The sequence below is a fragment of the Rissa tridactyla genome, chromosome 2, assembly GCF_028500815.1.
Source record: "Rissa tridactyla isolate bRisTri1 chromosome 2, bRisTri1.patW.cur.20221130, whole genome shotgun sequence".
Lineage (NCBI taxonomy): Eukaryota > Metazoa > Chordata > Aves > Charadriiformes > Laridae > Rissa > Rissa tridactyla.
The window spans coordinates 129055712-129079331 of record NC_071467.1 but is presented as its reverse complement, the minus strand read 5'-3'; the positions used below and the strand labels follow the sequence as shown (position 1 = coordinate 129079331).

Below are 23620 nucleotides of genomic sequence, written 5' to 3'. Positions count from 1 at the left end.
AGTATAGCCTTTCCCATTTAAAAGAAATTTATACCCCCATTTCATTCTCATCACATGGTTAGCATATGTTTCATGCCAACTTTATTCAAGGCCAAAACCTGTCGTAACTCATCAGGCCAATGAGTTACTATAGGAATGTAAAGCAAAGCAAAAAAAATCTCCAATCAGGTCAGTAAAAAAAAAGTCAGAATACCAAAAAATTCCACAGTATCCTGAGGAGAAGGAAAGACATAACTATCAGATTCTCAGTTTCTCTCTGAAGGTCATCGTAACTGAAAAGAGGTGGAAGAAAAGAAGTAAAGAATGAAGAAGAGGGAGAGCTCAGTGTCCGCATGACCTGTCATTGCAAGTGAAGTTTTCCAAAATAAGTAGATCACATAAGAGCCAGGAAAGCAATGCAGAGTATTGAAATATTTCTCTTTCAAACAAAATAACAAAACAAATGAGCTTGCCCCATGAAGTCACTGTTGAAAACATGGTTGCTTTAAATTAAAGCTATTTCATTTGTCAGCGCACATCCTCCTCAGGTTCGCTCAACATTTACCTCTTATTTCCAATAAAACTTGGAGATGAAAGAGATACAAGACAACAATTATTCAGCTCCTTCCATTTATACAGAGAGGGATGCAAAATAAAGAACAATTTTTTACTTTTGGGGGGGAGGGTGATATAGTATTTTTGTGGGTTTTTTTACAGTAAAGACCTGAAGTATATACATATAGATCCCAATTTGTCTCTTCTGGCTTTGTTGCAAAAGGTTTGCTGCAACGTTAATCTAATGCTAATGCCTTTTACTGTCCTTAATTTTTTATTTTTGTTATAAAATTCAATCATTGCTACTTAGTATTGCCTCAAAGTCAGTGAGGAGGCATCCAGTTGAGCAGCTCTGAAGTGAGGATTAGCCAGCAGAAAGCTACAACATTCAAACCGCAGATAAAGCCATTGAGAGTAAGCTGTTAAAAAAGCGTGCACCCTCTCCAAGGCATTACCTGCACTCATTGCATGTCACCACTGGGAGTGTCAGGACAGAGTGACTCAGAGGGAGCAGCAGAAGAAACGACCGAGGGTAGAAACCTGTCAGAAGAAGATGGAGATGATGCAGGACTGGACTGTACAAGTGAGACTGACTCAGTGAAGGAACGAGCCTTACAAGATAACAGCAAGGTGGCTCGAATTCAGGAGCTGGATGAGCACACCAAGAATGAAACTACATGTTACAACTGGGGCAACCTAATAGCTCACTGCTGCCAACAGGAGGAAGATCCTGTTCTTCCTCTGCACCATTTCTGACATTTTGCTGACCCAGCAATGAGTCATCCAATTTACAAGCCTGTTAATGTCTTCTTGACAATTAAAAAAAAGTGATGATTTTACCAATTTAATTCAGCTGAAATCTGGTGTGATTTCACCAGAGGGAGACCAGCAGCCCAGAAGTTTTAGACACTACAGAGGATTAAAGAACTGAGCTCAGGATGACACTGTCCAAAGACAACACTGAAGACAGACTGATTTCTTAGAAACGGCCACCTTAGCATAAACAAGACAGACAAGGCTCATAAGCAGACATTATAAAGACAACAATTCAAAACAAGCATAACCACCTCAAGGTTTTGAAATGCCTCAGCAAAGTGCTCCTTATTCCTCAAGTGCCAATCTACACTAGATGATAACCCTTTGCTACTATCAACTATCACACTTGCTCAAGAAGTAAAGGACAGTGGCAAATCTAACCATTTTAATTCTGAAGAACCATGCAGATCACCAGTGTTGTGGCACATGATGGATGCTGATGGGTTCTTCATAGTCTAATCTCCTCGAAAGCCTGGGAAATCTTTCTCTAGACACTTTACTTCCCAGTACATCGATTCTGTTGGGAGATGTCAGAATGAAGGCTATGCTTGCAACCTTAATTCTGCCTTTTGCATCTGTGCATTATTTATACAGTACCTAAATAAGTGATCAAACACTATCTTCATTGGACATCTGCGTCAGTGAAAAGCAAGGCTCAAGTTTGGAAATGAATAAAAATGTATAATAAAGGAGCGTATTTCCTTACATTCCTTTAGCTGTGTATGTCAGAAGGCAAACAGAAACCAAAAGACAGCAAGCAAGAAAAGTTGAGTTTCTGGCTAACATAGCAGAGAATGACCAGCAGGACAGCATTTGATCCCTGTTTTCAACAGAGTGATGCTAAGGGAATGAGTTCCTAACAGTGTGAGCTGATTTAAAGAAGGTCCTTTTTCTTTTCCTGACTGCATACTCCCACCACTTCTGCCAGCTCCAGCATTCTTCAGGCCCTTACACAAGACACTGATCTGGAAGATGATAATGAAACAAAAAGATTGCATAGCCTTCTGCCAGATCCATGAGTTAAATCAAGTCGCAGAGCTGACAGGAAGCGAGAGAGGGGATAAATATCTCCAGATAACTTACCTGCCTATGAAATTGCAGTTAAGACATGCAGTTAAACATTCTGGAAGTGATGTCTGGTTATCTGGATATCAGATTTGAGAATACATGCAGTTTCAAACTGCGAATACAACCACCATCCACATTTACATCTAAAGTCAATGAGAGCTGCTTTTGGAACACATGAAGAAACACTAAGGACTTTGAAAACTTGCTAGCAGTAAGTAATCTGTGCATTAGCTCCCACTTGTAACATGGAGATAATCACACCCTTCTCACCGTTAAGACTAAATGCTTGTGAGAGATACAGTTATCAGAGCAGTAAACATTATAGAAAAGCCTCAGAGAAAAATGAGTACCGGTCTTCAGAGACAGGCCTACTAGTGTTGTAAATAAGGCATAGAATAAGGCTACAATAAAATACTCTGCAGCTACTCATAATTTAGCATGGCTTATTCTAAAAACCTAATGAAGCAGAAAGCCCGTGGAAAAAATGATGTCAGGATATATATACACACTGAAAGGGCTAAAGTAGATTCACAGAACACAGACTTCACAATCCAAATGTTCTTTTTACACAGCTGTGAGCATTTCATTTCTAGAAGCCTCTGAATCCATGCAGGCATAGGTGAAACACTTATCAGTTTTGGTTATCTGCAGAGGTTATTTCTGAGCAAAAATATAAAAGAACCAGTGATGCTCTCACCATTGAGAAAAACCTGGAACTATGTGGTGGGATGTGAGCTTTCATACAGCCAATGACATGAATAGGGAGGGAGCTGCGTTAACGATGAGCTGTTGCTCTGCCAATCCTGAGGACACAGCCATGGGTGATACTAAGGAAAAAGAGCAGGAGCAACAACTCCATCCCCTCCTCATCTGCATATCCGCTGGCATCTTAAGAGACTGGAGTGATGGGGATACAACATGTCAAAGCAGAACTCAATGGGAGCTGAACAGCTTATCCTCTTTGGCAAGCCAAAGAATTTGATAAAACTACTTCTACTCACAGTCTCTTTAAAGCCATGCCTCCTGAAATCATCCTAAAGCAATCTATGATGAGTAAGAAAAACGTGTAAGTATCCTTTACAACAAACCTATCCATTTAATCAGATTTGGAAAGTCTGGATTTAATTTTTTGCTCTGTGGCAGACATCCTCTGTGCCTGAGGCAAGTCACATTGCCATTGCATATACTGATTCTTCCTCCATACAGTGACAAAGATGAGACTTCATGAGATAGCAGGAGAATGCACACGCTAAAGCTTGTGAGGCACTCAGACAGAACAGTGATGAGCATCCCAGAAAACCCCATAAAAGTGTGTCCTCAATATTAATTCATATTCACTAATGACACAGTACATCTCAGTAAAAGTTATCTATCTATCAAATGACATAAACAGTTCATTTTGAAATAAAAATACGTAAGTGTAGAAACAACTGCAATACATAAACATGAAAAAATACCCTCTCCCTTAGGTTCTTTCAGTAACTGCAGGGCATCCCAATCCCAATACCCCCATTAGTATAACAACAAACAGAATAATCGGTGAATAAAAAGAGAAGCACAAAGAAAAGTCCGCAAAGACAAAATTTCTCAGCTCCCATACTGCCCACAAAAGCGCACTCCTGTCCGACCACCTACTCCAAACTTCCACCTTTTTCCAAATTCAAGTTCGCTTGTAGCAAGCTTTAAAAAACAACAAATTCACTCTACTCTGGGCTGAATATACTGAACTGCACTAGAGGTGTCAGGCCAAGAGACGCACCAGCAGCTCTTTGTCTGACACAGTGAGAGACGTACGGCTTTGGCTTTGCCTTTGACCTGACTTGCAAAACAAGAGAAGCAGCCGCGCACTGCAGGGCAAAAGCACAGAGGGTCTACCTGGCATCCCGCCAGCTAGCTCTAACAGATTTTGGTACTGTGTTGTTTTATATATAGCAAGAAGCAGGTCCCAGCCTTCTGCTCAAGCTTCAGATTTCCAAATGGTGCGAGGAGTAATCGCTTGTAGAACAGGCTAATTTTGAAGCGAAAGAGGGCACAGGCGATGGTGTGAGCAATACTGGCAGAGATGCTTGATGTCAATCAGGAAGTAAAGAAATGAAATATCTGTGAATTGTCATTTGAATTAAAGCATGACTATTTCAGAATTTCAGATAGGGGAAAAAGAAAAAAGGTAAAATCTGTATGAGACTGGACCTTCACCCCCTTTGATGTTTTAGATCTTCAGTGTCTCCCACTATCCTGTTTCCACCCACATGGGTGCACCTGTAAGTATCTGTACCCACATAAAAGTTATTTAAGGTAAGTTAGCAAAACTGAAAACACTAACTTTAACCTCTCAAAATACTCCTGAAGGAGCACAGGGAGCAGAAGGGGAGAAAGAAAAAAGAGCAGACCTGGGAGACCTGAATTGCTTTACCATATGAAACCTGGATAAAATGCAAACTAAGGAGAAAAAAAAAACAAACATATTAGAGTAAGCCAAAAAAAAAAAAAAAAGGAGGGGGGAAGAGAGTGCGTGGTGTATAAGAACCAAAAATCTGAGAAGCTACAACTAGCTCTAAGGTTAACAATTTACAGAAAATTCTCAATAAGATCTCTGTGTGTCAACATTATGACTGAAGAGAAGGTATTTACTTAAAGAAACTAAAGATGTTTTACAAACTTAGCTATTACATACACTATTCAAAACCCATTATGAAGCAATTAACATGTTAACTTGAATAGAAAAAAAAATTCTAAAGTAAAATATTGTGTACTTACTATCATTTAGTGTCGTGAAGTCCAGAAATCGATATTCATAGCAAACATCTATCTTGGTTTCTACTTGGGGCCTCTTTAAAGTTGAATAGATATTGCCAGGTCGTTTTTCATCGTGCTTCTCTAGTTTGTTCAATCCACAACCCATTTCAGCAGCTCCTGATACAAAAAGGCAGGGAAAGAAAAAAGTGAAAACACATAAACACCATTCATTTTGGTTTTTTCTTTAAGGTTTCATGCAACACAATAGTACATGACGGTGATTTTTATTTTTTAAATACAAGCTGCCTACAACCTATGTGAAATTGAATAATTAAATAAATGCTCAGACAGTAACTTAAGTATATACCACTCATATTATCCCTCCGGTATGCTATTATTTTACTGGAAAATTGTCAGTTTAATGCATGTATTTTGCATCTTTGACATGTATTCAGTAGTATACTCTGGAAGACACATATTCCATTACAAAAAGTGGACGAAAAAGCAAAATAACTTGCTGATATAAGGGTTGACAACTTAGTAACAATTTCTGCATGTGCAGTTATTATGAGAGGAGATAGTATTAGCTTTTACACAGATTTCTGTAACATTCAAATTAATATGTAGACTTGTAATTTAATGGAAAAAACAGGTCTGCAGAGAACTACCAGCATCTAGAAGACTACCTCATGGCCTTCCACCTCATTTTTTCAGGTAATCCACAGGAAATAATGGCGCTTTATGGATGCCATCTTCAAACCAGAAGAAGCACATGACCACAGAACTGGACTAGATAAATCTAGTTTCTCCTTAATAAGCTGCCAGTCCACAACATTTTAAAGGATTACTCCTGACAACTATTTCTGCTACACATTAAATGTTTCTCAATATCCTGTATGTTACGGCTCATCTGAGTATGAAAGAATGGAAGAATTGCTTGGTGAAAATACTCAGATGATCCAAATCCTCTCATTCCTCTTCAACAACGCTGGGTGGACTGAGGGAAATCATTTCAACCAGCAGTGAGTATAAGGAGATAAAAAGACACACCAGCTGGGCACCTGAGGTTTTTCCATTACAACGCACCCAACATCCTGCCTCCACCTACATGGAGAAACTCATGTGACAGGGAGGGACATGCAGAATAAACATTCTGGGATGAAGAGGGGCTCCCGCAGGCCACCCCGGGCACTTCAAGGCATGGGATCCACTCAGTGTAAACGCTCTGCATGAAGCATCATAAAGATCTGTGTCAGGCTCCCTGCAACCTCCGACAGACAGCAATGAGCACATGAAAAACTTCAGCCACAGACTAGGGCTGCCTTTACCTTGACAGTTAATAAACCTAAAGCGGAGAATGAAAAACTAACTCAGTTTCCCTATCTCCAAAGATAAGCTTATGCCACAGCTTCATTCCTTAAACAGTTACGAAGTTAGTCAAATTTCCAGCCCCAATGTATTTGGAATCTACTTGCAGAAATTTATTTATACTTATATTGTGCTTTAACTTTCATAATTTTTATCCCCCCTCCGCCCCCCCATATTTCCTTGTGAAGTCATTTTTATGAAGTTACCATGTCCCTTCCTGTGCTCTGCTAGGATCAACGTGCTCAAGTCCTTTCCTGCCACTTACAAGACAGGATCTCTGCTCCCTTCATCACCCCACTCCCTCTTGTTTGCATCACTCCTGTTTTCATTTCCCTACATGAACACAGGTGACCATATGCTCAAAACGAGATCTTAACAGGGCCATTAAAATAACATTAATGCTTCCCTGTCTCTACTGCAAATAACATGCCTACTGCACCTAAAATCATCGGTCACAGGTGAATCACATTCAGAGTTTATGGTCAGCTTCTCAGTAGCCAAAGAACCTATTTCTCTTTATTTTTATCCAACACAGCTAATTAAGAAGTTCCCAACCTATAACAGAGGGCTTTGCTCATCGCATAACCTCGCTCTATTCCATTGCATTTCTACACTACTCAGTAATAATCTCATGCCATTTTTCTGCATTCCTGGAAGAGCTGGAAGTTATTTCAGGCTCAGCAATGGAGCCCAACTTCACATCATCTGCAGAGTCCGCGAGTACACACCTACGTCTTATTACAAAGTCACTACTAAATACACCAAAATAGGACTCACCAACACATCAAACCTTAAAACAATCCCATAGTAAATATCCGATCACACAGAAACTGGATGCAGACAGAACATTTGCTAAAAAGACGCAAGAAAAATAGATGATGTGTCATACACATTCCTGAACGTTAAGTATTTGGGGATTCATCCAACAGATAACAACTTTCCCTGCTTATTTTGGAAGAAAAGTAAAACTACATTATTTTAACAATTTCTATAAATGAAAGATAGGTTTGGGGATTATTTTTTTTGACATTTAAGGTAAATATCCTGAAGATCTTTTTTTATTTTCCAAAATTATATTTTCTACGATTTTTTTTTTGGTAATGACAACTACTACTACTAAGTGAAAAAAAAAAGGATCATTCTTTCATATATACAGCAGCTTATTTCTTTTGCTTAAGTCTAAAATGTTATTTCTTTTAATATATCAATGTATATTGTGTATTAATCTGCCTAACAAGATACGACGAGTATTTCCATGGTCTGTAATGGAACACACCCAACAGTGTACTTGTGCTTTAGCATACTGTAGAGCAAGGAACTAAGACAGCAACATGTTAGCAAGTGTATCTAATTTCTTGTTTCAGTGACAGCCCAGTAATTCTTACACATCTTAAGTATACAGAATGCTATTTTGTAAGGAAAAAAAAAATCAGTTTCAGAGGTCATTAAGCAGCAGCGCCTGCAACCCTTAGTTATACAAAGAGTCTGAAATCCACAAGATTCTTCAGACAGTGATGGCTGCGGAAGGAGGCCTTAGGGACTTGGTATTTCACATCATGGTGAGTTTTGCATTCTTTCCTAAATTCGGGTGAAAGTGCTAGAAAATACAAGCCTGCTTTTCCAGTGGCAGCCATGGACACTCTGCTGTGCTTCTCTAGCAAACATTTCCTTGGACCTTTTGAGAAAAACAGTCCACCCTCACTGCCCACGTGAGTAGTGGTCTCTGCAAACAGTGCCAACCCACAAGTCATTCAGCATGGAGACACCTGCCCACTTGGGATTGGACTGAAAACGTACTTTTTTTGTATTAATTCACTGAGTGACTGCTTACCAGAGACTGATTTTTACCTTCCTGCTGCTTGGCTAAAACTTCAAGTAGCATCCTTGAGGATAAATACTTCCCCACATTTCATTAAGTATAGACAATTATATGTATGTTACTAAAGCACACATGTGGAAAAGGATGCTTTCATTCGAATAAAAATGAGGTATCAGTAGGAAAAATAAGTATGACAACACCACAGTCTTTTTTCACAGTAATTAAGACGCAAATGCTGCTGCAGTAGAAAAGAAATCTTAAGAAATAAAGTTCCTACTTTAATACAGGAGTCTAAGTATTTAAAAAATTCCAGAGATGAACGAACACTTAAAGTCTGCTCAAAGATATTGATAATGTGTGTCTGACAAGTAATCACTGAATCACCAAATTCTGCTCAATGTTATCCCACAAACTTCTACTGGGACAGCTTGCTTTATAACCTTCCAAAGATTTTTTAACATTAGTGATTACTCTCTTCCTTCCTTTCCTTTGCCGCAAAGTTAGTGCTGTTCAGAGTCTTTCCATGCCCGCCTGAAAACATCTCCTTGCTTTTCAGTTACAAATCTAGTTGTCAACAGGACATTATTCACCTTCTTAATTTGCTACATTGAAGTTATCAGAGTGCAGTAAGAGGTGTTCGTCACTGATCATTACTCATCAAAGTAATCTAAACCCACTTCAGTCCCCTTTTTCAGCAGGTATATTGTTTTGCTATAAGGGATGCTTAAGGTTACTGTAGTATATGTATTTATCCTGGCTTTTTATACCCACATGTGAATTCTACTTTTTTTTTTATTCGGTATTAAAACAAAATATCACTAATACTCACTGTTTAGTAAATTAAAAAACAATTCTTCAAAAAACACTGCAAAATTTTCAAATATTTTTTGCTCTGCCGTAACTTTTCCATTAACGTAAAAATCACCTATCAACTCACTAGTTCCATACATACAAGAAATACCTTGAGTGAGGGAAAAAGTAACACCTAATGAAGAATATTAATCACCAAAATTAATGTTTAGCTATGGGCTCTTACAGCTACATATGCTGGAAAAACTAATTCTGTCCACAAACTCACTTAGGTTGCAAATTAATCTTAAGTGTAATCTTCATAATATCTAAAATTGGTCTTGTGCTCAGCCACGTGACGATAAAACTAGAACTGAAACCCAGATCTAACAACAGATTTTTTTTTTTTTTGTCTAGATCTCATTTTAATTTTGCGGAACATGAAAAATGGAAGCTGTGATGAGTTACAGAACAACAGCAAGGCCTACAGTCAATTAATTCATCTGTCTTGTGAATGACAGCAAAGGCCCCCACTGGTTAGGAAAAGAGCAGCTTTCATCTGCAAACTGATTTCAAAAATTTAACCCAGGTTTTGTACATACCAAGCAAACGCCCAACTTGCAAGCCACAGAATAAGCCTCTTGCCTCCACCTCCTCCTCCCCATTACTGCCCCGTGTCATGTATTTTAAGAATAGAGGAGCTCTGGGGAGAGTCTAGAGGAACAGGACAGAAACCCACCCCAGCATGGCAAATAACCTGCCCCAAACGCTCCCTCCCAATGCAAGTTTTATTGAAACTGGTACCAACCTTTGCCATGAAAAACAAAAAATTACAAAAAATTGTACTCAGCAAGAGGAAAAAAAACCCACAGTATTTCCATTCTTATCTCCGTGATCCATGAAAATGTGCGTATCTTGAACAAAATATCGTAATTTTTATAGCTCTCAGAGATCTGCCAAGTTTTCAACTCGTCATCTCTGAACGTAAGCTTTGTTAAAATACTCTCTGCAGCTTGGGTTTGCTTTCTCACTTTACTAGCTTGTGTTCAAAATAGACGAAATACAACAAGTTCAGAATTAGCTAACAAGAACAAGCATAAAAGAATATCATGTAGCTAACAACTTATTTTCTTGATAATAGTGTCTCAGGCCTCAAGAGTCCTTTTCAGCAAGAAGAGGGCACAAAGAAGAGAAGAAAAAAAACCCTGCCTTCTGCCTGTTTGGGGCTTTTTTGGGAACAAATGGAGCTAGCTTTCTGATGTACCACCCCCTCCTTTCATGGAACTCCATAACAATTTATCTCCAAGGAATAATAATGAAAATTACACTGAAACGTAACAGAACCACATGGCTAATGGAAGCTTGAATAGATTACCAGATTATGTAATTTAAGGGTTGTTTATCAACTAAGTATATACTGGCTAAACAGTTTATTTCAACTACATCAGTATTACAGAAAATATCGTGTCAATGACTGCTTACAGGGATGATTTGAAAACACTTCCTAAACAATTCTTTTAAATACATATAGCATTGGAGTCAACTGCTAAGCATATAGCATTAGACTGAATATTCTAATACGCATGTAAATGCAATACACCACCACCTGAAATAGAAACAAGGTAATTTTAATATTTCTAATGGCATCCAAAGAAAACATGCCGTACAGGCAGATTATGCTACTGTCAGCTTGTTTTTAAGCACAATTAGTGAAAACAAGCTTGCCTTCATTAACACATTTAAAATGTTTATTGTCTAGAAATAGTGACCTCATTTTGTGAGCTTTATCATCAATTCATTTATTTTTTAAAATACGTATCATAAATTACTGCTAAAGTTCCTTTCACAAAATCACGGAATACAGTGTTCTTACCGGAGAGTGCAGCAGCAAAACAAGGTAACTGCAATGTATTAATAGGCTTTCTCTCTTAATTTTGGTTAAGTCCTTTCATCCTGATTCTTTCTTCCATGGGTAACACTTAGCTACCTCACAGGGATGCTAGAAGGCTTTCACAAATAATTACAGGACTTCAAATTTGTTGTGCAGTAATGAGATGCACTTATTTTCTTAAGCCCTCACTCCTGCATCCTCACCTTTCCATTTTCAAAATAATAAGCACTTCACGCTCAGCTCAGTTCACTTGCTGGTATGTGGTCACTTAATTCTTGCATCCTTTCCAGTCTACAAAACACCAGAGTGTTTAGTCCCTCATTCAGCTCTAAACAAACCCTGACAGAGCCTGCAAATTATGGTCGAGTCCCTTTCCTAGCATAGTTAAAGCAATGAAGCAGAAGAGGAATAACAAGGCAAAAAAAACATCAGGCAGAGAAGCATAACCAAAGCAGAGGATTAAAAACTCTAGACCTGACAAACTGGATGTACAGGTAAACACAGAAAGGAGAGTAGTATGCTAGGATGATCCTTCATACGTTCCCAGAATAGAGCTATGTTCCTGACATATCCCCATGTCCTGGTTTGAGGTAGAACAGGAAAGTAAGAACTTCCTACTTTTCAGAAAATTTTTCCTTCTCTGGCTTACCACTGTATAGGTTTTTTTTGTGAGATTACACTTATTAAAAGGGAAATTCTGTACCTAGACACACTACTTGGTCCTTTTCGAAGAGTATTACTGTCCAGGTAGCCATGGAAGCACATATTCAATAAACACCGCAATAATTTTTATTTGTGGGGAAGGATCAGTTGTTAAAGTAAATAATGTTTACCAAGTAATTTAAAAGATTCTCCAAGTCTTATTTTGAAAATACAAAGAACAATTACTGTAAATCAGTCCTATCTATTGATGGATGTCACAACTGACCAATTTTTTCACCATATACTTACCAATTTGACTAGCATTATCAGGATTTTAGACTTGCAGCTGATAACTAAATCTCTGCTTGCAGAAAGGTTGGTGAAAGAATAATCCCAGATTTATTCTTTATGATTGATTTTATTTAAATGAAACAGTAGAGTAATGCAAGTAAATCTGCAATTAAGGTTTTCAATTTCAAAAGGCAAATCTCAAAAACTTAGGGAACTCATTAGTGAGATGAACAGGAATGAAAAGCTGGAGGACATGAGCACAGGGGAGGTCTGGAACACGTTTAAACTATAATATGAGTATCTGCAGAATTTGTAACCCAAGGAAGTGACAAGAGAATTCATAAGAAGGTTTCCAGACCCAGTGAGATGAATTACCTAATAAAGAAGGAAAGGTAGAATAAGCAGAGAGCTTTCAAGGGACAGGAAAAAAGCTCAGCAGAGGAAACTACAGTCTCGGATCAAGAAACACCAGCACAAAGTGAAATGTGCCAGAAGCCAAGCCTAGTTAGAGAGGCCAAAGATACCACAACTAAACAGAAGCAGAACGCAAATCAGGAGGACTAATTTGGACTCATACCAAGAACTCTGGAAGACCTGTCATGATGAACTGCAGATCCAACCACTGGAATTAAAAAACAAACTATTGCACTAGGTTTGGTACCATCTCCCTGGGAGACAAGAAAGTGTACTGCCTATGCGAAAAAAGGAGGAAAACATAATTTGGCCAATTAAGACAATTGCTAGTTTATCCTCAAGAGTTTGCTAAACTTTAGGAAACTTTAAGAAAAAAACAAAATAATACATGGATAAATATGATATAGATTCAGTAAAGTTAAAACAGATTACCCTGACAGGTCTTATACACAAGTCACGAAGAAAGCACAGCCCTAGCATGCAGCATGTCAAATAACACGCCACAGTGATAACATGATTTCAACAAAATATTATTAGGTGCTATTTTTATTATGGCGTTCACAACACTAGTCTTGGGATCAACTCTACTGCTCTCTGTAACACACACTGCACTGTCCCTGGGCTACCTCTGCAGGCTCTCTGCCCGTAACCAGGGGTTGCCACCAGCTGCGCTTAACCCTCTCTAGAGAAACAAAGCTGGGTTGCCTGTGCGTGCATGTGGGTGAGAGGGTGGGAGGAAGAAAAGCAAACAGGATCAGAAAGAACTGGTGGAGGAGAAAGGCAAGCCTTGTGCTGGTGTTGGGGAGCAATCTGAGGAACAGTAGGTTGGAGAGAGACCCTTGCTCCTCACCCACATCACCCTACAACGCTCGTCCAGAAGATGTAATGCTTGGTGATACCACAATGCTGTCTTTTACAGTACAGCAAAAGATTCAGGTGGTACCACATATTTCTACAAAATACTTTTAGGCGTGCTATTGCTGGTCAAGATAATGAAGTATTATCATCACTGGACAAAGCACAGGTAACATTTTTTCTGAAATACCACCACCGCAAATGTTCAAGCAAGATGCCTCCATGTGAAGACAGGAGACTACTGAGATGTGAAGGACTAGAGAACTACTCTCAAGAACTTAAGGGGAAACTTTAGCAGCTAACATTTATTATCTAGCAAATTAAAGACTGAATGGACCTGAAAGAAGCATGCAGAGGAACGTCAGATATGAATCCAACTTTCCTTTAAAGTTAATCCCACACCACTCTGAACCCACAGCAAACAAGCATGAAAAACAGATGCATGTTGCAATGTATGCACATTAGCTTCAAGGACAGCGAGTAAAACCATGGTAAAACACAAAGCTAGACAGACTTGACAGTCCTATGCTTACTGTCTTTTGCTAGTTTGCCATGGAGTAAAACCCTGGCCAACCAATTTGGGGTAAAAGGCAAAGTGGACCACTGGAGCCAGGTATGAAGCTGTGAGATCACACATGAAGTTAGGGGATAGAATAACAGTTACGTGACTATGTATTTTTTTTTTATTTTTTTAAATACAGGCTTCACAGATTTTTATCTTTGCTCTTCATAGGGCTGTGGCTCCAGCTTTTCAGCTTTTTCGCCACAGATCCTAAGGCCACTTCATTATACCCAATATGGTATCTGCGTTTCCCAGTACCACAGCTCAGAACTCCCCTAGGTATTTAATCACAGCTGTATACACTCATTTCATACAACTCACTCTCTCTCTCTGTAAGACCAGGGGAATGCCAGCATTCAAGCAGTGGAAAGCCCCTTGTCTAATATAACTAACTTGAGGTTAAGTTAGATTCCTAAAATAACCCTTCGTTCTGAAACTATTTTTTCTTAGAAAAAACAGAAATTAAACACAAAAATGTGACCGCTGGTATTGTGAAAAAGAGGGTTATTGCCAGTAACTTGTTATGTGATACCAGAAGCTGAAAAGGATTGGATTCATTAAAAACAAAACGTAAAAGTAGATGTACAAAAAGATTTCCCCATGTAAACTAGAGATCAGCTATGTCTTGACAATGTTAATTATTCTCCTACTGAATAATAAAGAAAAAACTTTCTTGACTAAAGAGTGAATAAAAATAGAAGCAGTATACAATCATACCATGGCTTCCAAACTTTGGCTGAAAACTTTAAAGAATGTTTTGTCAGGTATAGTTAAATTTTTATTATTTTACATCCAGCAACCACTTTAGCACAACAGCCACCCCTACCAAGACGACTCCGTCCCCGCTGCCTGTCCTGCTTGTCCTGGCCCAGCTTGTTCCCTGGTCCCAGCCGGCAGCGCGCTGGAGCCAAGCACGCTTAATGGTAATGGAGAACAAATGCCTCTCATTAATTATGTGACCAAGTTGGAAGTATCACAGAAGAGCTCTAAGAGTCCATCCAACTAAATTCCCGTTTTCCGAAAACATACAGGCTGCGAGAAGTAGCTGCTCTGTCAGGAATTAAGATGAACAAGAGAGGAGCGAGATGTATTTCACGCTCAGATACACAACTGCTGACCCTCGGTCGCCCTACCTCTCCTTATTTTGTCCTAAAAACGTGCGGACTTAAAAACGGCAATATCCATCCCAGCCTTCGAAAACAACCGTAAAATCACAAACCCCAGCCAGCCACACGATGGCACGCCGCGGTACGGCCGCTGCCAGGTGCCCGGCGTGCGGCGAGGGGCTGCGGGCAGACCCCCGCCCGGCTGCTCCCGGAGCGCTCCCCCTTCCCCGGCTCTGCCTCGCCGCGGCGTCGGCCGGACGCGAACAACCGCCCCGGCTGGAAGCGATTTGCAGCGATGCCGCCTCCGGTCCCCGCAAGCGCCCCGGCCGCAGAAAGCCCCGGCGGAGCCCCGGGTGTCTCCTCACCGTCTGACAGGACGGCACCGCCCGCCGGCCCCGCCGCCTTCCCCCGGCCTAACGGCGAGCCCCCGCACCGGCCCCTCGGAAACGGCAACGACCGGAGCGGGCGGGACCGCCGCCCCCCTCGGAGCAGCCGTTCACCGGCGCTGCACAAACCGAAATCGTGCTCGGGGAAGAGGGAGGGAGCGCCTCCCCCCGCCGCCCCCGTGGAAGCCTCGAGCAGCCCCTCCGCAGCCGGGCACGCCGGGCAGCCCACACCCCGCTCCCAACTTCGGGACCCAGAGGATCAAGACGAGTCAGAGCCCGGTAGCCGCTTTCCCCGCTCTGCCGCGCCGACCCTGCCCAGTAGCGACCCCCCGACTGGCCCCGGACACCCCCCGCACCCCCGCCAAGTTTGCCCGCCGGGCCGGGCGGGTGCGCGTCGGTACCTGGGACAGGCGGCGGGCGAAGCGCAGCCCGGCGGTGCTGAAGGATGCCCGGCGGGCGGAGACGGCCGGCCCCACTGACAGTGCTTCCTCCTCCTCCTCCTGCTGCTGCCGCCCGTACCCGCCCGCCGCGCTCCGGGGCCGCTCCCCCCTCGGCTCCGCCACGGGGAGGTGCCGGGGCAGCGCCGCGCCGCCACACGGCCCCGCTGCCCGGCAAAGTTTGTGCCGCGCAGCCTGGGGGCGGCGGGGAGGCGCCGGGCAGCTCTGCTCCGCTCCGAGCCCGGCCGGCCTGGGGCCGCGGCCACTTCCTCTTCCTCCGAGCTGCCGGGCCGAGCCCCGCGCCCAGCCAGGCAAGGACGGGGGTAGCGGCGCTTCCCGCCTCCGCCACCGAAGCGGCCCGAAGGGGGATTGCTCCGCCCGCCGGCCAGGGCTGGAAGTCCCTTCGGCACTGCCGGTCTCAGCCCTCAGCCCGCCCCGCGCTCCCCCCTCGGCAGCGCTGCCGCCTTCCCCTCCGCCTGTGGGCTTTCAGGCCCACACCGTCTGGCCGGACTTGGGCTCACCGCTGAGGAATCGGCCTCCTTGTACCCAGAACCTGACCCTCTCCTTTAATATGCCCGTTCTCTCACCCCCCCTCAGATGGGGGCAAGCCCTCCCTTCTCCAGGTCAAGCAAGTTCAGCTCCCTCAGCCTCTCCTTGCAGGACACATGCTCCAGCCCTGGCCTTGGTGGCCCTCCACTGAGCTTGTCCCAGCTTAACAACTTTCTTGTCACAGCATTGTGGGGGGAGGATGATACACCTGGACACAGTATGTGGTCTAGAAGAGCCCTAATGAGTACCAAATAGAAGAGGATAACCACTTTTTCCGAGATACTGGCATGCTGCTGTTACCTTCTTTGGCTGTGGTCACCTTGCTGCCTCCCAACATCCCCCCAGCCTTTGCAGCAGAGCTGCCACCCAGACACGCAGCCCTCCATTCCCAGAGGCAGGATGTTGGTCCTTGTTAAATTTCCAGTAGTTCATGCTGGCTTGTTCCTTGAGCCTACCCAGGTCCTTCTGGAGAGCAGCCCAGCCCTGAAGCTTGTCAACTGCAGCCCCAGTGGGCTCATGTGCAAACATGGCAACAGTGGATCCAGACATTTCCTCCAGGTCCTTGAGAAAGATGTTAAATACAACAGGCCTCACAATAAGCTTTTTACCCATATAGCTGTCCACCCACCCAGACATCAGAATCCTCAGCATATAGAAAAATAGCACAGGAGCCAGTGCCAAGCACCTTACTAAAGTTGCCATGGCATCCACTACCATTCCCATGCCTACAAATGCAGCCTTTCTATCATAGAAGGCAAACAGTTGGTGAGGCATGATGGCACCCTTTCTAGACACATAAAAATACACAAAAGCAATTCTGGTCCAAGGGCCCTCAACGATTTTCCTCGGGACCGATTTCCTCATGGTTCCCCAAATTGTCCTTGGCATTTTCTTTAAAAGAGTGCAACATTTGCCATGCTTCAGCTGTTCCTCCTTTAGTCCTCACCCCACTCTAAACAGTAGAGAGCAGGTGTGCTCAAAGCATCAGTCAGATCTTCCCTGCAGCCTCAGACACAGCCCAGCCGGTCTCAGATTTGCACAGATCAAGTTCTCAGAAGGAACCCCTGTCTTGATCCTCATCCATTGCTGGTAGCTCTTGCTGGAACCCTGCCTCCATGCACACTGGTCAGTAAGACCAAGAGAAAGAGCAAAGGCAGCTCTGAGTACATCAACCTTACCTGTGCGCACATTCAACAACAGGCCTACATATTCCTTGTTCAGCCTCTTGTTCTGTTTTTGAGAGCAACATGAGATTCCACAAGCCCTTGTGTGTGTCACCACCATCTCTACAGGCCTTGGCAACATTTCTAGTAACTCCTTTGCCATAACCTGTTCTTGCTTCCACCATGATAGTTTTGCAAGGAAGTTCTGGTGTTCCCCATTCAGCCTAGCTGGTGTCCCAATTCATCAACTTGTTTTCCTATTTGGATGTGCCACTCTTACGTAGGGAAAAGGTTCCTCTTAAAAACCTACCAGATTTCCTATGCTCCCTTCACCTTTCAGAGCTGCCTCCCATGGCATCCCATTTACCACTTCCCCAACTATGACAAAGTTTGCTCTCTGAAGTCCAATGACTTACCCTCCTCACTCCCTTCATGACCTTGAGCTCCACATGTCTGATCATCACTACAGCCAGGGTTGCTGTTACAACATTCCCAAACAATTCTTCCTTGTTAGTGGACATGCATTTGTGCAACGCCTCTGGCTGGCCCATTCAGTACCACTACCAAGAAAGCTTCCTGAAATCTGCTGGATTGCTTGCATCCCACCATGTTACCCTTCCAAGCTGTCAGGGAGATTAACTCCTCTCCAAGCATCAGGATCTGTCACCCCTAGATATTGCTGAGTTGCTAAAGGTTTAATCAACCTTCATCATGAGTAGCTGGTCTGCAGTCCAACAACATGTGACCCTCAGTATCCTCTCCTTTGATCCTTACCTTTCTCAAGCAGTCTGTCATCCATCCAAGAGAGCTCCATACATTCCAGCTGTTCTTTTCACAAAGGGGGCAACCCTCTATCCTCATCCTCCTTGTCTCTCCAGAAAAATGTGTATCCATCCCAAATGTCATGCTTGTGGACCAAGTCTGGAACTTTGCTTGCCACCTTTATTGTACTTCCCCCTATTAGGTCAGAAACCTGCTCAGCCACTCCTAAACCACCCTCGATTAATACTGAAACTGCCCGAAGCCCTTATGCCCAGCGAATACAACTACATTTGCTACACTTTGCCCACTTAAGAATCTCTCTCCCTACTGTGCAGGTGCGTAAACCAAATTAAATTATGTAAAATATATAAGCAAACACTACATTAGAACCTCAATTCCCTCCTAACTGCAGAATACTTCTGTATTTAAGTCTGGTATTGCGATGGATGAAATCTATTGGAAAGTACTCCCTCCACTTTTCCCCTCGAGTACCATCAGGAAACAAGAAAATTTCCCCAGAGTGGTCTCTGTCTGCGTTCAAGTCCTCTTAAAGCACAACTATCAGCATTAGCTAGTAGTCAGTAGCCAAAAGCATAACATCAAAACAGGGAAAATGAAGTTACTTCTTTAGCAGCGCTGAACTATGAAGCAAACACTAGTAATGCATTTTGCGTGGGAACTTTACTCATCTCCTTTTTCTATTTCCTTCTGCGTGTTTTTGTGTTTTCCTCTCCATTTCTTTTAATTATTTACACAGTTTTTCCTTTTTCCTCGTCCTTCACCATTTTTCCTCCACTCATTAGTTTCTCTGGCTTTCCAACTGTGTGAGAAAGCAGCATGCAGTCACATCAGGGTGCCACGTAATTGAGCTGTTTTTCTGATACTACTGTTAAAGCATATGGGGAAGGATTGCTAAGTGCATAAGGAAGAAGCGAAAATGCAGCTTTCCTGTATTATAAACACATCAGGTCATAGATGGCTCCAGAAGGAGCATCCTGGGCACCAGACCTTGCCGACACCATAGCATTTGCAGATCCGCACCTCAGGGGTTGAATCAAAAGGCTGTCTGACAACAATAAAGACTTTTGCTGGTGTAATGTCTTCTCAGATACAGAAAGGGACATCACCACTAAGAAAACAACATTCCTGGATGGCCATAGATGGTTAAGAAATAGCAGTCCTACGCAAATGAGAAGTGTTTCAAATTAATGTTTACAGTGCATCACACGGCACAGACCCAGGTGCTACAAACCATCTTTCCACTACCCACTTGACAGTCAGTAACGATCAGACATGCCTGCAAACTTAGAGCTATCAGGTCAGGTGTTTGGGCGCACCAATTTCAACCCGGGATTCCACTACTCCAGGGTTAAGTATACAACCCATTAAGACATTTCTGCACTTCTTAAATAGAGACAAATTTGTATTAAAATTTTGTTCCACAGGATTTTTGACATGAAGGTGTTTTTCTCTGACTGCAAAAGTATGTTACAGAAGCAGCAGATTAATTAGCAGGATAGGATATCTCTACTGTCACCTATTTAGGTGTGTCTACATTGAAATTCAAGGAAACAAAGATGGTTCAAGTGCACGGTATCAAGGCATGTAAGTTGAAGCATAGCATACAATCTACCACTCTGAGAATTCCAGAATTCCACTCTGGCTTGCTGGTGTTCATACATTCTTTAAAAAAAAAATAAGCACTGTTTCCATATTTTGATATTATTTGCCTCTTTCAGAACCATTTTGGTACAGATTTGATTTCATAAGATATTATCTAAAACTTATTCTAACTGTAACAGGTATTTCACGTGGTGCTCTAACAAGAGGGAACATTCTGCCCATGAAAAATCTGATGAACTTGAAAAAACCTAAACAAGCATCCTAGACATTTCAGAGTTGTTCTTTATACGTGTGTATATGTATATATATATAAAAATGCATGTGTATATACACACACCCCTCACCTCAGAAGAATAAACTCCTGCAAAACACAGTGACTTGGTAATTAAATAGTAAAATACTGCTCTAACAACCATTTAACTATAAACAACTGAAGGACCTTATTGCTTTAATCAACAGTAAGATGTTGCCCCGAGACACTCTGTTAGGGAATTTAGTTTACCTTAGGAGTTAAAAAGTGCTTTGATACACTTTATTTCTGTTTCTAGCCACTGTAATTTCTCTTGTCAACCCACACATTTAGCAGTGCAGAGCTCTACAACCTCCTGTACCACAAGCAGAAGTGATCCCATTTTCCATTTGCACTTTGTAGTCCTGGGTGCAGCTGGGTAAGGCAAGGTGTAAATTGCTACTGGTAGGGATTGAAGAATTCTGCTTTGCCAAATATCTGTACTTATTTTGGCACAGGCAGAGAAGATCACACATTGTGAAAAGCAGCGAGAAATCACATGCACAGCATTTCTCTCTCCTGCAAGGTGTTTCTAGTTACACCGCTAGATAACCCCTTGTTGGCTATTGCAAGCCTTATTTGAACAACTAATTGGAAAGATCCACATAAGCATAAGCCATTTATTTCTTTTGTACGCAACTCAATATACTGCCAGTTACTGTATTTCAACTGCAAAGTTAGACTCCAGCATTCAAGTTAACCACATCCCATTTTTCCAGTTTTCACAGTAGTATGAAAAAAAAAATTAAAGCTAATTTAGAACAAAATTTGCTTCCTTTGTCAAAAAGCAACAGACGCCTGCAATATCACATTGAACAGGATTCAGCAAAACTTAAGTTACTTCTGATTAAACTTAAGTTAATCAGAAACAGATACAAAAATATCAGTAAAGAAAAATATTTTATTATTTACCTGCCACTCTGCACAAGCATGCTTAGTACATACTGAGATTTCTATCAATAAGATTAAATATGAAAGAAAAGCCGAAATATGAAAAACTAGACTCCATTTAAGATAGACAACTCATTTAGCGTATCTTACTCATTTATTTCATCAGGTATTATTGATAACTAGGCCACAGCTCCTCAGAAATAACAGGAAAACTACATCCAAATCACAGAAGGAACCAAGACAGAATAGAAAGCTATGGAGAAGTCAGGTCGATACTGCAGCTAAAGAGAGAACTGTACCAGCCCCTATTGCTGGTTATTCTGCCCCAGCAGCAGGGCACAATCTGCCCTTTGCTCAGGAACAGCAGCTACTTTTCCCTTTCCAGGGTTCCGGAACAGAGAGAGTGGGCCAGCAGCTAATGCACTTATGTACTCAAGACTGGCTCACAATTTTAGCGCAATTAGTTATTAAAACTAGCTCATATTCTATTTCCAAAGACAAGAGTAACTTCAACATGAGTCCTACCACTACATCATTTAATGGCAAAGAACTTTTTAATTTTATTTTTTATTATTTATTTGCTTCTATTGCCCATCTCTAGGCAACTACTAGGGAGCTGCAGAGGCTAGATATCATTAAGGATCAATTTTCTATTTTGGAGGCTCTTTCTGAGAGCTGTTTTCTATCATTTGGAAACTTAAAATACACTTGTGGCCATAGATTTCTCAAGACTACACATAGTTTATAACATTATGTGCAGGTAACTTTGACTTGATCAGTATCTGATAAGATACGCCTCTGTAGGAGTAAGAAGAAAGCTGTGGCTACATATTTACTGATAATCTATTTAACTCATCCCTATTTATTTTACCTTTCTTGAATGTTTCATTACACATTTGATCAAAATTATTAATGAAATGAGAATGTGAAATCTGTATAATTTCTGCTAAATGCAAGCTGTAGAATAACCTTCAGAGACAGGAGAGATATGCCACAAAATCACAGAATCTTAGACCAGTTGAGATTTGGAAGGGACCTTAAAGATCTAGTTCCAACCCCCCTGCCATGGGCAGGGACACCTCCCACTAGACCAGGCTGCTCAAAGCCCCATCCAACCTGGTCTTGAACACTTCCAGGGATGGGGCATCCACAGCTTCCCTGGGCAGCCTGTTCCAGTGTCTCACCACCCTCACAGTAAAGAATTTCTTCCTAATATCTAATCTAAATCTACCCTTTTTTCAGTTTAAAACCGTTGCCCCTCGTCCTATCACTACACTCCCTGACAAAAAGTCCCTCCCCACCTTTTCTGTAGGTCCCCTTAAGGTACTGGAGGGCTGCTATAAGGTCACCTCAGAGCCTTCTCCAGGTTGAACAACCCCAACTCTCTCAGCCTTTCCTCACAGAAGAGGTGCTCCAGTCCTCTGATTATCTTCATGGCCCTCCTCTGGACCCACTCCAACAGGTCCATGTCCTTCTTATGTTGGGGGCTCCAGAGCTGGATGCAGTACTCCAGGTAGGGTCTTACGAGAGTGGAGTAGAGGGGTAGTATCACCTCCCTCGCCCTGCTGGCCACGTTTCTTTTGATGCAGCCCAGGATACAGCTGGCTTTCTGGGCTGCAGGCGCACATTGCCGGCTCATGTTGAGCTTCTCATCAACCAACACCCCGAAGTCCTTCTCCTCAGAGCTGCTCTCAATCCATTATCTGCCCAGCCTGTATCTGTGTTGGAGACTGCCCCGACCCACTTGTGTTCACTTGACCTTGTTGAACTTCATAAGGTTGTCACGGGCCCACCTCTCAAGCCTGTCAAGGTCCCTCTGGATGGCATCCCTTCCCTCCAGCATGTTGACCGCACCACAGAGCTTGGTGTCCTTAGCAAATTTCCTGAGGGTGCACTCAATCCCACTGCTCATGTCACCAACAAAGATGTCGAACAGCACCAGTCCTAGTACAAACTGCTGAGGAATGCCACTTGTCACTGGTCGCCACTTGGACATCAAGCCATTGACCACAACTCTTCAAATGCGGCCATCCACCGATGGACAACTTGGCTGCAAAATGGCTGCATACAAAAAACTGCTGGTGAGAGAACAAGACTTACTGCTTCATCAAGGCATCACTAAAGCAGCTCTTGCTCTAGGTGATCAAAACAGGGGCCAAATCTTCCCTGTCAAAACAGCGAATCAAAACAGGCCTTAGAGAAGCTATGACCCGTCTCAGATGGCATTCCCCAAGCTCTCTCTCTTGCATCTTCATTCTCAGAAGTAAAAAAATGGAGAGTTATTAATTTCTGAAAGGTGCTTCAAAAACCTGCAAATGAAAACCCTATATAAAAGGTCAGCTTGTAAAAAGCCAGTGCAGGAGGTTGAGTAGGATTTAATGTTAACAAGAAGCACTACATTTCTGAAGCAGCTGGAATATCTGCTATTTCCTTTCTTTGGATATACAGACCAAACACTACTCAATACCATCAAGTAAGGAGTTAGATATCTATTCAGACATATTTCTGTTTCTTAAACATTCCAGTAGCTTAATAGAGCACTATAATCAATCAATGGGTGGTTATATCAAAGAACTGGTTGGGGATGTGAAGGCTGGGGGTAGCCTTGTCAGCAGTGCCCCTGAGATGG

At 42.3% G+C, this 23620-nt stretch overlaps 1 protein-coding gene across 2 annotated transcripts in view; it reads right to left on the bottom strand.

The window, feature by feature from the left end:
• RFTN1 (raftlin, lipid raft linker 1) overlaps positions 1 to 16047 on the bottom strand; it is a 100059-nt gene extending 84012 nt beyond the window's left edge. Inside the window, exons 1-2 of one of the 2 annotated variants that reach the window (XM_054191255.1) lie at positions 15679 to 16047; positions 5176 to 5331 (exon numbers count right to left, since the gene is read on the bottom strand). In XM_054191255.1, the coding sequence (XP_054047230.1) occupies positions 5176 to 5320 (145 nt within the window). In that variant the 5' untranslated portion in view covers positions 5321 to 5331; positions 15679 to 16047. Of the gene's footprint in view, positions 1 to 989; positions 1015 to 5175; positions 5332 to 15678 lie in introns of those variants that run through there. The other variant, XM_054191254.1, reaches the window with a different exon arrangement.
• Between the last annotated feature and the right edge of the window lie 7573 nt (positions 16048 to 23620).